This window comes from Cataglyphis hispanica, chromosome 13, assembly GCF_021464435.1.
Source record: "Cataglyphis hispanica isolate Lineage 1 chromosome 13, ULB_Chis1_1.0, whole genome shotgun sequence".
Classification (NCBI taxonomy): domain Eukaryota; kingdom Metazoa; phylum Arthropoda; class Insecta; order Hymenoptera; family Formicidae; genus Cataglyphis; species Cataglyphis hispanica.
Window position 1 is genome coordinate 3,174,184 of NC_065966.1, and position 15,861 is coordinate 3,190,044.

The 15,861-nt window shown below is 36.1% G+C and overlaps 1 protein-coding gene across 4 annotated transcripts in view; it reads left to right on the plus strand.

Annotated features, from left to right (window-relative positions):
• Positions 1-15,861, plus strand: part of LOC126853945 (protein tramtrack, beta isoform-like) — a 72,123-nt gene that overhangs the window by 48,855 nt on the left and 7,407 nt on the right. The window contains exon 5 of one of the 4 annotated variants that reach the window (XM_050600173.1): positions 11,985-14,296. The exons of 2 other annotated variants lie outside the window; for them this stretch is intronic. In XM_050600173.1, coding sequence (XP_050456130.1) covers positions 11,985-12,208 — 224 coding nt within the window. In that variant the 3' untranslated portion in view covers positions 12,209-14,296. Of the gene's footprint in view, positions 1-1,641; positions 9,974-11,984; positions 14,297-15,861 lie in introns of those variants that run through there. One more of the 4 variants, XM_050600177.1, reaches the window with a different exon arrangement.

Genomic DNA, 15,861 nt, shown 5'->3' on the forward strand with positions numbered 1-15,861 from the left:
TTGGGGCAAAGCGCGTTTTGCAGTCTCAATATGAACTTTAACTATAAAACACACGTTACTTGTTAATTAACACCTAAAGTCTATATAATATTTTAACGGTTAAGCTGCACGCCGCGTTATTATAAAATAATGCGATCGCTGGGTAAATAGTGGAAATCACGGAGACATTCCACGATTCGGGACTTAAGTGCGTAGGCAACAAAATAAGGTTTTATTGTATTGGATGATTTATATAAGTACTATATTATTTTATACTTTATATAACCTATCACACACTAATAATCTATCATTGGTTAAAGATATAGTTACGTTAAAGAATAATTTTTATTCATGGGATGGTCATACGATATTTGTATCGTCGTTGCACATTGATATTTAATTGGTTGGGGTGCAATCTGTTTGTTTTTCTTTCTTCTTTGTTTGTTTGTTTTTTTCTTTATACATCGTGGAATTTACGTGTATCGTATGTGTGTGTTTATATATATATATATATATATATATATATATATATATATATATATATATACACACATACTGTAGCAATGGTAAAAGGAATACACAGATAAATATACGCCGCTCGAAAGGAATTTAGAAATTATTTCTTCAAACATTCGTTTTAATTCATAAATATCTGATATTTTAAAGATATTTTAACGTGTCCAAGCTTGATCTTTACGTTTGCTGCTTGCGACAGTATTTAAGTGATTTTAATGACGCTTGATTCTCTAACAGAATTGTCCGAAGAAATAATCTCCTAATTACTTTGAGCGATGTATAGCTCACATTTATTTACACATGCGTACATAAGAGAAAAGAGGAGAAGCGTCTCACGGGTGTAGGCGAGACACACAACAGTTACATGAAGCTTTTCTTATCGGAAAAAAAAAAGCGTAGCGACCCCCACAGCCAGTCTAATCTTTTCAGACAGCGTGATTTGCTTTGAGGATTCCCCGTTTTACAGACAACACGAGATTTAAAATAATTACTAATTTGCGAAATTATTAATACCAAATTCAAGGCCAAAGTCGAAGGCACTTTCTGCATTCGAATGTCACAATTATAACAGGGACAAAAGCATAGCGACCCCCTGCTCGCCAGGAATTCTTTTTCCGACATGGCTGGCAATCTTTCGCGCTATTCCGATTTTAAATCTAAAAAATTCTTATCGAGACACAGCTATTCTATTGTTGATTTTTGAATGACAAATATCGTGATCGTTTATTTCATGGGGGTCGCTAGAAATACATACACCCAGGAACACGGACCTATACATGTACAATACATGCGTATACGCATACGCAGAGTCCGCTAGCTATTCAAAGAGCCAAACCGCAATATTGTGATGAAATGATATTACCGTCAATCTTTTCTCTTTTTTTTTGCAAAAAAAAAGGGGCACTTTGCATAGTTAAGACTACCGAACACGCATATATATCTATAATTTAATAATATATAACCAGAATATTAATATATTATTTCCAGATTATTGAGTATATATACATATATTAATATATTGGATAATTTATTTTATTTTGTTTTATCGTTTTATGATTTTATATATATGTTATTCACTGTTTATATATACCGCGCAACATTATATTGCAATAAGCAACAACACACGCAAGATTTATTTATTGACAGGTCGGATTGAATCATGTTGAACTGCACTTGCAGGCCTACCTCTTTGGCTGAGAGATCACGCACCGATTGACTTTTATTATTATTTTTTATTTTTTTTAATTTTTTTTTTAGCCTTGTTCATTTCTTTATGACTTCTATGTGACGCGTTAGACGACGAATAGTTCGCCGCCAATGTGCATCTCAAACATCTATTAATTATAATTGCTGAATGTTCCACGCGTGTTATCGCAAAAATTGATAATAGCTTTCATCAGACATTTTTTATATTTTTTATAAATCGTTTTATTTCTGCGGGGCTATATCTTAAAATTGTGAAATTTGTGAGATTAATTAATGAATTAAATTTCTACACAAAAGATATAAAGTTTAATTCTGTGATTGGAAATTAGTATTATCTTATAATCCGTCAGGGATTGATTATAATTTTGGACTCGGCAATTTAATACAATTTAATACAAATAATACGAGATCTCTTTCATACAGAGCGAGAGAGAAAATTTCAACGCGAAAGAAACAAAATCTAGGGAAGAACAAGAGAGGAAATAATTTTTACTAACAACGCCGATTTTTTTCAGCTATTCCGTCCTCGAAAACAGGGGTATTCAAACTTGACGCCATAAAAAAATATAAAAATCTATTAAAATAATATTAATGAACTTATTGCGACTGTATTTTTAATTAATCATTAAAATTCAAAAAACCAATATTTTTTTCAATAAAAAAGAATTCTTGTTATTTCTAACTAAAAGAATAATTGACGTTGAGCTTTTTAATAGAGACTATTGTATAGAACTGTTAAAATCGTTAAAACTGCGAGAATATTAATTAACGATGTAAAAATTTTTTCTAAATTCTCGAATCGAAAGGTCTCTGAAAGAACTGCTCGATCAACTTTTTGTTAGCAAGGCGCTGTTTGAAAGCCCCTGTATCAACGTCAGCGTGATATTTTTCCGCATGTTTCCACGATGCTCTCGATACGTCAAACTCGTATAAACGATGAGCGACAGCTATAGACGGCAGTGTGGTTTTCGGCCGCGGATTTCGGCGCATACATGATTCTCTTTTTCCCTCTTGGTCCCTTGGCACCCTATACGGTGCATTGCGAGCTCCCTTCACAGAGAGAGAGAAGGAGAGGGAGAGAAAGAGAGCGGGACGGACGATGCTCGTGGACGGGATCGATGTTTCATCGTGCGCGCGAAATTATGGCCCAGCCAGCAGTAGAGTTGAGAGACGCGCGGTTATACTTAATTGGTTGACCGCGACAAAGTTTAACACCAGAGTTTGCTTTTCATCTTTCGTCCTAATATTGCGAAAGTCAACTCCGTCGCCGCTGTCGCACTATCGTCATTAGAAGTAGTGTAGTCGTTGTTTGCCATCCGGCGGCTTGCAGAGGGACTCCACCCTCGCGGAACTTCCGCTTTTGTCGCTTGCACGAGTGAACGTTGCAAGATGTCGAACGAGCGAAATCATTCTCGCAGCATCAATGTACATACACTTTTGGACATACATTTTTAATTTTTTTAAATGAAATAGCTGATCGTTGGAGTTCTCGTGTGTTGCGCAATTATGCAGATCGATGTGAGAAGTCACGCGATACGCTAATAATGAATGAATGATATTGATCGACGAGTTATTGCGTGATTGTTACAATTTTGTTTCTTAACGCGCAGTAACATTAAATCGTGACTTCATATCTTGTCAAATTATTCATTCGTAAAATTTTTTTTTATCATTACAACAGATCTAATCGTGCAGTTTATATAAATGAAATGATTACATATGATAAATCATTAATTGTTACAAAGTCAGCCGCGCGAATCTACAAGTATAATATTATAGTGTAACGTGAATAATGTGTAATATTGAAATAACACTTGATTTTGCATCGCGCAATATTTACATAAACAATGATATATTAACACGGTTATTACACGATTATTATTCAACAACAATTCGCGATTCGATATACTTTCGTCCATCCTCTATTTATATACGCGATTGGACGTTCGTCGACGCACGGCTGCTGTCAATTTCCAAAATTATTCATACACGCATTGTCAAATGGCCGCAAATCTACAAAGCATCCGACAACCGGGATACACAAATGATACTTTATATACGCGCACGTACAGTTTTACACGTAAAAGGATTGTCATATCGCATAATGTCAACGACGATTCGCGAGGATGATTTTCTCCGTTATCGATGATTGAAAAATCGCTGTGCAAAGAGATTCTATGCAATTAATTTGAATTGAATTAAAATTTGATAAGAAATCAAAATATGTATACAATCAAATTCTGAAATTTCTTTTTTTTTAGGTCTTTAAAGCTTTATATATAAATTCTCTTTAATACTTTTAGACTTAAAAATTTTCTTTGAATTTCTGAGATTACCAAGTTTCTTATAAATTATCTTTTCTTGTAGTTTTTCTCTGTGTTAGTCCTTTCAAAATTATTCATGCACGAGTCCTAGTTGCTGATGTAATTTCATGTTTCATCATGAACCGGAAATCTGACGCGCGCTTTCACGCCCGTATCGATCGACTAACTCTCACGACGATCGGGAGCGCTCACCGATTACATGCATACACACGAAACATGATGTTCGGCATGCTACGTATTCCAAATATTTGCGGATAAATAGCTGAGTGAATTGCCGCAATTCGGAACCAAATGGGAGGCGAAACGCAGTTTTACCCGAGAGCATCGTGAAAACATGTGAACCAGTGTCTTTCAAACTTTTCCATACAAGATTTCTCCGGAATGTATAATTTTGAGTTTTAGATATCGTATCCTCGATTATGGCATGATCATAATTTTTGGTTATTGTTTTATTTGGATCTCGGAAAATCTGAAAATTTTAGCAATCGGATATTTTTCTCGTGGAGATAGTTACAGAAATTATGTTATATTGCTACTCGAAGTTGGAAGAAAAAGATACAATTGTTTTTTTAAAAATATAAATTAGTGATGTAGAAAACAAAAATATATTTAATATTCATTTTTTAATAAAAAAAATTTATATTTTATTTACTTATAAAAATATGTAAAACTGTGAGTTTTAAAGTTGAATAAGTACATTGATACTCGTTGCGATTTATTTTTTTTTATCTTATGGCATTCGAATTTATTTTAAATATTGTAAAGGGGAGGGAAAAAATTGTACGGGAAATCCGGGTTTGAAAAACACTACGAGAACGCCGATCCCCTTTCGAGGACGCGTAAATATGCGAGCAAAATCGAGAAACAACCGCGAATAAAGTCCCCGTCGACTAGGAGACGTAATCGGCGCGGATTGTTCCGTCTGCGCGTTGAAACCAGATGAATGAACTTTCCGCCACCCATTCCTCTCCCCATGTGTGTGCGCGCGCGCGGAAGGCAATACACGTGTGGAATACACCACTCAAGGTTTTTCGTTACCATCATCGCGCTTTCGCGATTCCCCCCTCCCCCCCCCTCCCATGTGTTGCATTATCGCGTCCGTGTTCGCGGACTAATTTATTCGCGGCGCTTTATATATCCGGCATTCGTCGACGTCGACGCGCGATTTGCTTTATGATTTCACCTTCTCCCCTCTTTGGTGTCACTTCTCCCTTTATGTCGTATCCTCTTTCACGATTTTGCATTCTGCCACATAAAATCCGACGGGGATGTGGCGACGACCAAATTTTAAAAAATCTGCCAGGCAGATTTAAATCTGAAGTTGATGGTAAAGGGGGCTCACTCTCCGAATGAGATAATAATTTAGTCATGTTCTGATATGGATCATTCCGAGCGCAAAGCGTTAACGAATTAAAGATGTTTTTAAATTGATCATTATAATGAGTTATCGTTAGATTTTTGAATTATTGATTTTTCAAAAAAGGGAAAGTATCTCGAATCTTGGCACGTTACGCATTGCGAAATTTCTTTCGTTTTTGTTCAGATCGGGGTACGAGCATCGCGACATCACTCCAAAAGCCATTAGGAAATTAAAACGCGGTAAAAAGTAAAATTCACCACGAATTCGTTGCCAAGTACGTGCGCGATGGAAAAACACAGTTGCCAAGCTGTTGCAAGCCGAGCAACAAAGGGAATTGCAAAAGTACCGTCATAGGCGTCGACATTTCGAATAAAACAAATCCCCGATAAAAAGCTAACTTAAAACGCGCCATCTAATAAAAGAATATAAATTTCGTCAAATCCTTCGAGCAAATGTTACGAGCCAAATAAATCGATGATGCTCATCATCGCGACGTCAAAATCGAAAGCTTGTTATGGAGTGCGAGTAAATGGAAAATAATTCTATTATTCATTTTAGAAGCAGTTCGCGGTCAGTTCGTGTTGTTCTCAATATATTCCAAGATTTCGACATACTTTCCGTTAACAAATAACTGTCCTTTGGAATACGCGCGCTGACTGGTTATTCGACGCGACAAGACGTCGTATTTCGTTTCGGACGGTTCTCGGGAAACCCGGTGCTTTTCTATGTCCCGTCGCCACCGCTGGCGCCGTGCGGTGCACCATCGACATGTGATTCTCGAAAAAGAAGGTCCCGGGGAAAAGCCCGTCGCGAACGATAAGCGTTATGGAAGAGCGCGAGGCAATAACCTTTGGCGGAAAGTTTATTTTCCTGGGAGTGACGTGACGCGCGCGCGAGAAAACGAACAAGACAGATTTCTATAAAGGTCTTCTTTTTCCAAATCCCGTGACTTTTGTACGATATACCGCTCTCGCAGAATTTCCTCTTTTTATCTACGAACTACTATATATATATATATATATATAGACGGCCGAAACTTTTCGCTTTTCGTTTTTTTGCGAGCAGAGCATTGGGGCGAACGAAATCATGAGAAGAACTTGTATACAGGGTGTTTGTGTGTATATTCTGAAACAACATTATATATATATATACATATACATCACTAGCACGGATGCATCTTTCTTGTCTATATTTCTCTCGTCGCTATTTCTGAGGGAAGAGTAATTTTAAGAATATTTAAGAATATAAACACACGAAGTCACCAAAATAATTCTTAACGTTCAATCATGCAAGTGTCAACTTTTATAAATGTTCGTATATATTTCATATGCAGTGTGTCAAAGATTCTAACAATTTTAGGCTCTAAATGTGCGAAACAACCTCTCTATGTGTATATATATATATATATATATATATATATATATATATATATACACATTATTTTAACTAATCTTTATATATAGAATATATTATAGCTAAGAGACGGGCGAGGTCCAAGAAAGGAAAATCCTGCTAGTGATTTATATCTCCGTTAGAATTACTTTACACGTGTAAAAGTTCGCATATATGTCCAATCGTATATGTATTCGTGCACGGATAGCCAAAATACGCGTACACACATGCGACACATGAAAAATAGTAGGAGAGGAATATATGCAGGGTTGGGGAGAGTGGGTGAAAGAGAGAGAGAGAGAAATACTCGGCACACAATTTTACAAAATAATATTGAATCGGCCTGCGTGCCGCGTTTAACTCGGCCGCGGGTCACCTGGCTGTTATATATGAAATCTTTTATTAATTAAACGAAAATTACTACGATATATATATATTACTATTATTATCACTACTGCTGCTACTATTGCTATTACTATTACTACTATTGCTATCACTACTATTACTACTACTACCACAATTACTATTATTACTATATATAGGTATTTATATATTTACAACTGCGTGGTATGGAGTGGAACATTGTGATATAATAGATTGGTGCTAACACCTTATTGAAATTGAGATAAATTTAATGAAAAATAAAAAAAATTGTGCAATATATATTGCGATAGTAAAAAATGCGGGGCATGGTGTTGTCGCGCGGTGGACGAGTTGCGTTCTCCGAATACTTTGAGTGGCGGGAACGGGCGGGCAAGGACGAACGAGTGGATAATGTTTCTCTTGAGTTTTCAAAATCCTCGAATTGCGCCCCGGAAATTCATTCGATTCGAGCGGTGGTGGGCGCGCTTGGTTGAGTAACGCTCGAATTTCGACCGCGCGATCAGCGGAATGCGATGGGGCTCGAACGAACGGTGGTGCCGAATTATTCGGGATCGATTGCTCGGCCTTTCAACACACGCTCGTGGAATGAAATCGATCAGGAAGGATCAGATTGCACAGACATATCAAGTACTTAAAGAAATTTAATTCTTTCACACTTAACTTTTAGTCTTCCGTAAAGAGATTCTGCGAGAGGCTTTGCATCGGGCGACAAATTCTTGAAACTTCAATTATTATTAGATCATTAGATTTCATTCTTCTCAATGCTTTGCAAATTATGATCCTTCGATTAAATATTATGCATCGATGTTCGTGCTTCTACTCAACCAACGCGCCTCAATCTCAGCTGTGCTGACGATGGGGCTTTGAGCTGTCCTCAGGATTGCGTGGATCGTGGGCTGGCAATCGAGGAGACGTTCTAAACGATTGAATGCGAGAAAAACGAAGAAAGAAACTATGGCTGTGCAAGTGAACATTATGAATGTAGTTAAATAGGCGTTACCTAGGGAATTAGGCTTAGCTGATAGGATAAGGGGCGCGTTTAGGCGTTATGTTGTTTTTTGTTTTTTTTTTTTTTTTGCCACCAAGCGACAACACCCCCTGCCCCCTTTGTACATTATTAAACTAAATAAAAAAAAAGTACTATTATTAATATCTCTTTATATAATAATATATATACAAATTACGGATTAACTATGGATATATATGTATATACACACACATGATATATGTATATATATCTATCTTCATATATATATATATATATATATATATATATATATATATATATATATACATTTTGTTATTTTTCTCGGGGGATGAATAAACTGTAATAATTGTAAATCATAACACAATATATAGGGGATCAGTGTTCCCCGCGAGAATACTGAACGTGTTCTACTCATTAAAAAAAAAAAATAAAATATGATTCGGCGCGACTGTCAGACTGAAAGTTGTGATTTTACACGGCGCGCGTGTAAATATAGAAAACGAGCCTCTAAAAGTAGATTCGATCTTATGAACGAACGGCGAGAGGAAAAAAATCGTTATCCGCATTGCATTTTTCGCATGTTGTATGCGAGGATGAGTACGAACGCATATAAAAGAGAGAAAGAGAGAGAGAGAGTGAAAGAAAGAGGAAGTGCGAAAGAAGAAGCGAAAGATTGAGTGTGCTCGAGAACGAGTGAGGGAGATAGGGAGAGAAAATGCGTGCATGCGTGTGTTGAGGAAAAAAAAGGAACCAAATCGCGATCAACATCTTTCCTTTTTTTTTTCCTAACATGTCGTCTCGTTCCTTTTCCGACACACGTCAAAGAAAAATATGCATCACCGTTCTATCGCGCTCAACACACTAAAGAAAGCTCAAATGTCTGTAAATTTACACGGGAGCTGATTCGATCGAAGGAATCGTAATCGATATCGGAATCGTGATCGCAAATCTTTCATCAACGTGTGTGTATCAATCTTTTTTTTTTTCTCGTGACATTGTTTGTCTCGGATCTGCCCGCTTTCACTCCCTTTTATTCTCCTCTTTTCGCCAAACTTTGATTTCGACTCCTTATTTCCGATCTTTCCTTTCCTTTCACCGTTGTCACTCGTTTCGAAGATTCGAAAGCTTTCCGACAGTGCAGATACTTACGGGGACACTATATATCGTATATAAAAGCGATCAATCGATTAACACTCGGATAAAAAGGAAGCAAAACCCGCTCGACTTGAAGCGTATGTTTAGGAATGAAATCTATAAACGTGAAAAAACAAGCGTTTCGATTGCACGATCATCGTCATCGTTGTCGTCATTGTCGTCTTTCTAGACTGGAAACGATGGCGAATGCGACGATCGTCGATAGCGTCGAAGCGGCGGGTTGCTTGAGAAAGTTGATATATTTTTTTGTTACACATATAAACTGTGGTCATTTGGCTCGAAACATACAATAGGCAATATTTAGCAAAGAAAAGGAGAAAATGAGAAATTCGCAGAGGAACTTCTGACCATGCCAATCGAGGGAATAAAATATTTAAGGCGTTAATCGGTTTTATTACGAGAAATTATTCTTACTACTATTTTTCTCTTATTGTTATATTATGATTGTATTTTTATCCTTATGATTATTCTAACATAAAGTCTCTTATGTTTACACAACTACATTATTATATACATCTTTAATTCTAGTGTAGATAATACGGATGATAATGCTGATGATGATAATGATGATATGATGATAAACAAAAAAAAAAAAAAATGGAGAATTAATCACATGTGCATTTAATGTATTTCATACTAATTTTTTGATTAAACATAATTGTGTGTTAACCGAGCCGTCTATCTTTCTTTTTTCTTCCAGATCATATTTTTCCCTATTCGACGTTCACACGGTGTTTGCCGAATAAGCGTAATTGTATGTTAATCGAACCGTTTGTCTTTCTTTTTTCTTCCAGATTATTTCTTTCTCTGGTCACACATTGTTCGCCGATTAGACATAATTATATGTTAACCGAACCGACTACCTTTTTTCTTTCTTTTAGGTCATTTTTCTCTTTGACATTCGCACGGTGTTCGCTAATTATATTTACATTCTTGTTCATACATATTTTTGATTTTTATAATTAATATTCATGTCTTTGCTACGTTTTTGTGCTTATCGAACACCTTGGGAAAGTTATGATTTGTAGCTTTGATTTAAGAATTAAGATTTAAGATGAACTGGCGACATTTTTACGAAAGAAAATTATTAGCCATTAAATAGCCACCGTATATAATACGTTATTTGCGCGTGATGTGATAATATGATCGCTGTGCGCTTCACGACAGCTACTTAATCGCAGTGTCTACAACGGAACTGTCTGTGAGGAATCACGTTCACTTCAACGCCGTAGATTACGACACCTTATCATTTAAGCTATGTTGAATTATTTTGTCGACTAACCCTTGCGATAACACTATTATTGGTGCGAAATAGTGTAACGAATAACTTCGAATACTTTTATCGCCCTGTTATAAGATTAATTTATCGTATGATGTAAGAATCACTTTTTATTCCATTTCTATTTTTAATATTTTATGACTGTGATTGTGTTTTTTGTCGACTGGATAAGAGAAATTGCAAAAATCGAGATCAGAGTATCTTTTTAGAAGCTTCTCGACAATCTCGGATTCTAAATTCTCCAAGGGTCAACATTTCTAGATTTTTTATTCTTCTGGATTATTTAATCTATTGCTCTATTGGATTCGCGATTCCGTTCAGAATTCATAAATTTCTTATACCACTTGAATCTTCAATCATCTCGAGGGCGTTTGGTTTATCACTCGAACGTAGGTCAGATCACACTGTAGCGGCGTGATAGACTCTCGGCTTACATTTCCGAGTCACGTATGTGCGCGCTCTTATCAGGGCTCCGATTTTACGTCACGTGTCAATGCGTATATACGAGTATGTTATGTATGGCGCGTTTTCGCATGCGATACATATCGGAAATATATTCTCCGCGATTTTTCTTTATCATATGAAAGACTGCGAATTTTACGCGGCTTCTGAGATTCGTGTTGCGATTACGATCTTTGATCGTGACGCGTTCTTGAGGATTTATGTCAGTATAAATTCCCAAGAACGCGTGTTTCTCTAAAACGTGTCGCTTCTCGAGATATGAAGTTGCGTGGATCTCAATCTGGAACAGAATCGTAATTGTCGATTTTATCCTGCAGATTCTATAGATCGATTTTTCATTTTCTTTTGTAGACTACCGCGGTTTTCGACGATTTACGAAGTGATTGCTCCTTTTCGGGTCTTACGATGTTCAAAGGATATATTTTTAATTTTAGATGTTCGAAGGTTTAGATGATCGAAAGATCATTTTGTGATTTTTCTCCGAGATCTTCAGCGTATTCGAATTCTTCAATATTTGAAATTTTCGGTTCGCTAATCTTCGATTATTCCAGTGTCCTTTGATCTTTCATCGCTCGAATACGTAGTTTGCTCTCACCACAAACCACACGTCATGTTTATCAACGTCGTACGCACAATCGGGTTTCTCTCCAAGATTGTCACGCATCGTTATACGCACACGCCACACGCCACGGGAGATGGATTAAATAAAAGGAATAATGATGACGATTTCAATCAGACAGTATAGTGAGTCTAATCTTTGACATCAAGGGGAAAAATTTGGCGGGAAATAAAAGAGAGAGAGAGAGAGAGAGAGAGAGAGAAAGAGAAACGGGCCAAAAGAACAGAACCGGAAATAGAGCGATGATACGCTGTGCGCGGAAAGAACGGGCTAATGCGAAGTGCTTTGCTGACACTGTGGTTTCTGTTGTTGTGTTGCAGAGCTGAAAAATTGGCGGATATCACAGATATTTGAGAGACAGAGTAACAGCGACGAGAGGAGGCGGTGCTCGTTGTGCGGTAAGATCGTGACAAACGTGCGCAATCATTATTATGTACATTTTCCCGGGAAGTATGCCTGTCCGCTCTGCCCAGCGGTGTACACGCGCAGCGACACCCTACTCACGCACACGCGTACCAAGCACGCGCGAATGCACGCGCAATAGCGCAAGAAAGCGTCGCAGTATCACGCCGCGTATTTCAAGCTGCGGATCTAATGCGGATCGCGGGAGATCGCTTCGTCTTCCTCTTTTTTTTTTTCTTTCTCCGCCACCGCGTTCTGCTCCTTGTAGCCAGACGCGAATTTGTTGATTTGTTGACAGATAAATCATTTGTGATACTGCGCGATATACGCATATCGAAGAGACTTTATCGTTAGATGAACAAGATTATATGTATATTCAAAAGCGGGGAGGATTTGAGAATATGAAGGGATGTTTGTCGACTAAGAGGATCACTGTATAAGGACTAACGATCGTAAGATGATCGATAAATCCGTGAATCGAGGAATGTAGAAGCGTAGACAGTATCTGATTACACTATCTGAGGATTAGAGAACCTGAGTCACATGTTGGAGGAGGCAAACCGCTTCATTAAGAGCGCTTTGTGGAATGTCAGAATGATTGTGCGTACGGCCCTTCCTTTCGAGTGATCGATAATTGACATCGCATTTAACTGTTTAAAGATTTCTTCAGACTTGAGTAATCGTAAAGACCATGTGATTCATGTAAATATTAGCCTTTCTCTTTCCATCTCGCTGCATTCCTTCTTTCTATCTTTCTCCCTTTCTTCCGTCGACAATGGAAGGTGCTTGACGAACCAAGTTCTTGGGATCTCGAATTTACACCGGCTGTATTTACACGAATACGCGTTTTTAAATCTCCTTTTCTATCTCGTTATTCGCGCGAGCGCGAATTAACTTGCAAGAGGATTCGATGCGCTTCCGGATGACAGGATTTAAGGATGGATCGAAGAAAATGTCGAGGTGGATAAAGTCTTCTCGTTTTGCTTTTTTCCTAAATGATCTTAATTATGATTATTCTTATTTTGAACAATAAATATGCTAAAAGAAGAGGAATAAACGGCGAAAATCAAAAAAGTTATTTAATATTAAATAGAATTTAAAATTGATTTTTCTTAAGGAAATATATTTATATAATTGAGCAGAAAAACAATGAAATCTGTTAAGTTTAATTAATGGTAATTAATATTGATAATTATTGATGTTTTATGAGACATATTTGCGCAATTACAGATGCATCGCAGTTACAGATAATATATGTATAATTATGTGTTATTAGCTCTCTGTGGATATAAATTTACATGTAAGGGAGTTGATATACTTTAATTATTGCACATGACATTTTAACGTAAATTAATTCTAAATCTCTCCTTTGACAAAAAAATACAGTCGAGATATGGATAGTGCATAATTTGGAACTATAAATAATTAAAAGAGATATACTTGATATTTATTAATATCGAATTTTCAGAACAGATGCGATATTCATTCTTCGAGAGAAATCATTATATACATCTGTTATCAAATACATCCTGTCTATTTAAATCAATAATCTATCCAATTCAGCACACATTTATAGATTTACGTAGACACGTAAAATGCACACGTAGAGATCCATAGATCCGCAGCTTCTTTTTTCTAAATAAATAAGATTTATTATATTGTTATTATATGCAATGTATATTGCATACTACATGTGCCGAAAATGCACATTGTGTTCTTCCGTCAAAATGCCAAAGACAATTCGTGGAAGCGTGTTACATGCGTTGCATAGTAATATAGATGAACGGCGACGATGTAATAAGCGCCTGCGTTAAGTTTTCCAAAGAGAGTAGTCTAACTTTATTTTTTACTACTTGTACCTTTGAATCCCTTCGATCGTTTCTAAGGAAATCGAATTCTCGAGGGTTTACCGTGTTACATATTGCGTTATTTCTCATTCCAAGTCTCTTTCTGCGAAATCAAATGAATTATCTTCTCGTGGAAAGAAAACGCGAAGGAGACATTTATCTTTGACGTTCAAGGACGGAGGATGAAAATTAATGAAGGATCGATAACTTGAGGAATCGTAGATAAATCGCTCTCATGTTTTAACGAACAAGAATAAATAATTCAGCTTTAGCGCGTACGTATGTATGGTTTAGACTGTACGACTAATGGCCAATTATATAGAGTTAAGGAGGATTGACAAGAATTCTTTGAGAAATGTAAATGTTTTCTGAGACTATTCAATTCAGAGATGTATTATATTATATTATATATATATATATATATATATATATATATATATATATATATATATATATTGTATGTACGAAATAAAGGAGTTGACATTACAATAATTTCGAGAATTTTAAATGAGAAAACATACATCATTGTTAACGCCATTCTAAATAAATAATGGCATTCTGACTGTTCTGCAGATTTTAGATTTTATTATTGCGCAATGTGAATCGGATGCTTTGGAGATAATACGTTTCGATAATCGATATACGACGTACCTTTAATAAGAGGGAGGGAAGGGATTGAACTGGTATTTGACGGCACCGCAACGCTTTAATCAACTACCTTGATTATCCTCAAGTGCTCATGAGCAGTACTACGAGCTATTGAATAAGAGATAATTTATGTGCAAATTGATAAAAACCACCAATATAATTTTTTAGATACAATTATTAAGGAATTTTGCATGATAATATTATTTAGATAATATTATTTGGATTTATTTGTCAATTTTTTTAGATTATGAAAAAAATGTATATTGCGCGGATATTCGCGAATTTATTTTTATTATCATTTATTATTCTGTTTACAGTTATATATTATAAATATGAAATCTTAAGAATTTTGTTCCTCAAACATGTCACACATGATATATTTAATTCTGACTTTTTGATCACTCCGTATACAGTACGCGTTGATGCGGTCCCTAAACTTTTTTTTGTCGACTCAACTCGACAGTAAGAGTCTCACACAAACGTGAGAGTTCTCTGCATTTTCACGGATTGGAGACCGAACTTCGATCCAAATGTTCGGTTAAGTATTTTTTTTTTTTTTTTTTCTTTACGTTTCCCGCATAACCGCAATGTCGTTAAACCATAAATATGTTTCAAAGAGTTTAAAAAAATGTTTTTAAAAGATCCGACGAATCGGCGATTTTGTTTTTATATACGATTCGTGGATATGAAAATATCAGTATTCTGAAATTCGAGAATCTCGAAGGATCTTAAATAGTCAAGAATCTTAGGAGGCATAGAGGCGTACTATTCTTACTTCCTCGACGTCTTCTTCATGGCGGCATCGAGAACGTGAGTATAAATATTGGAATGCTTGTGGAATATGTCTGCGTTTGTGAAAGATGTGGTGAATGTGATGATCGTGCGTGGAGATGCGTTTACACATGATCAGACACACTCGATCATTTCAATTCACTGTCTGCCTTGTGACATTTCTCCTATTTTTCCCGTGCGGTCGACGAACTTCTCAAAATACGAATGTGCACTAATAATTTTTGCTTAATTCTTGCGTATTTGAAAATTATTGACCCATTTACTCGTTACATTTTTTTTTATATAATCCCGATACAAAAAATTAATTTATTAATTTAAGTTAAAGTTTATATCACTCTGTATTTGTTAGCTTAAAAAAGTTGTCTCAATTCTGCCTTATTATAGTCAAACTTTGATTATTTATATGTTTGCTTTACATAATTCTGTTTCGTTTCTCCAAGACTCGTATCAATTATTTGTAGTCACGAGAGAATGTTTACGACACCAGCTGTGATTTGCAAATTCATTA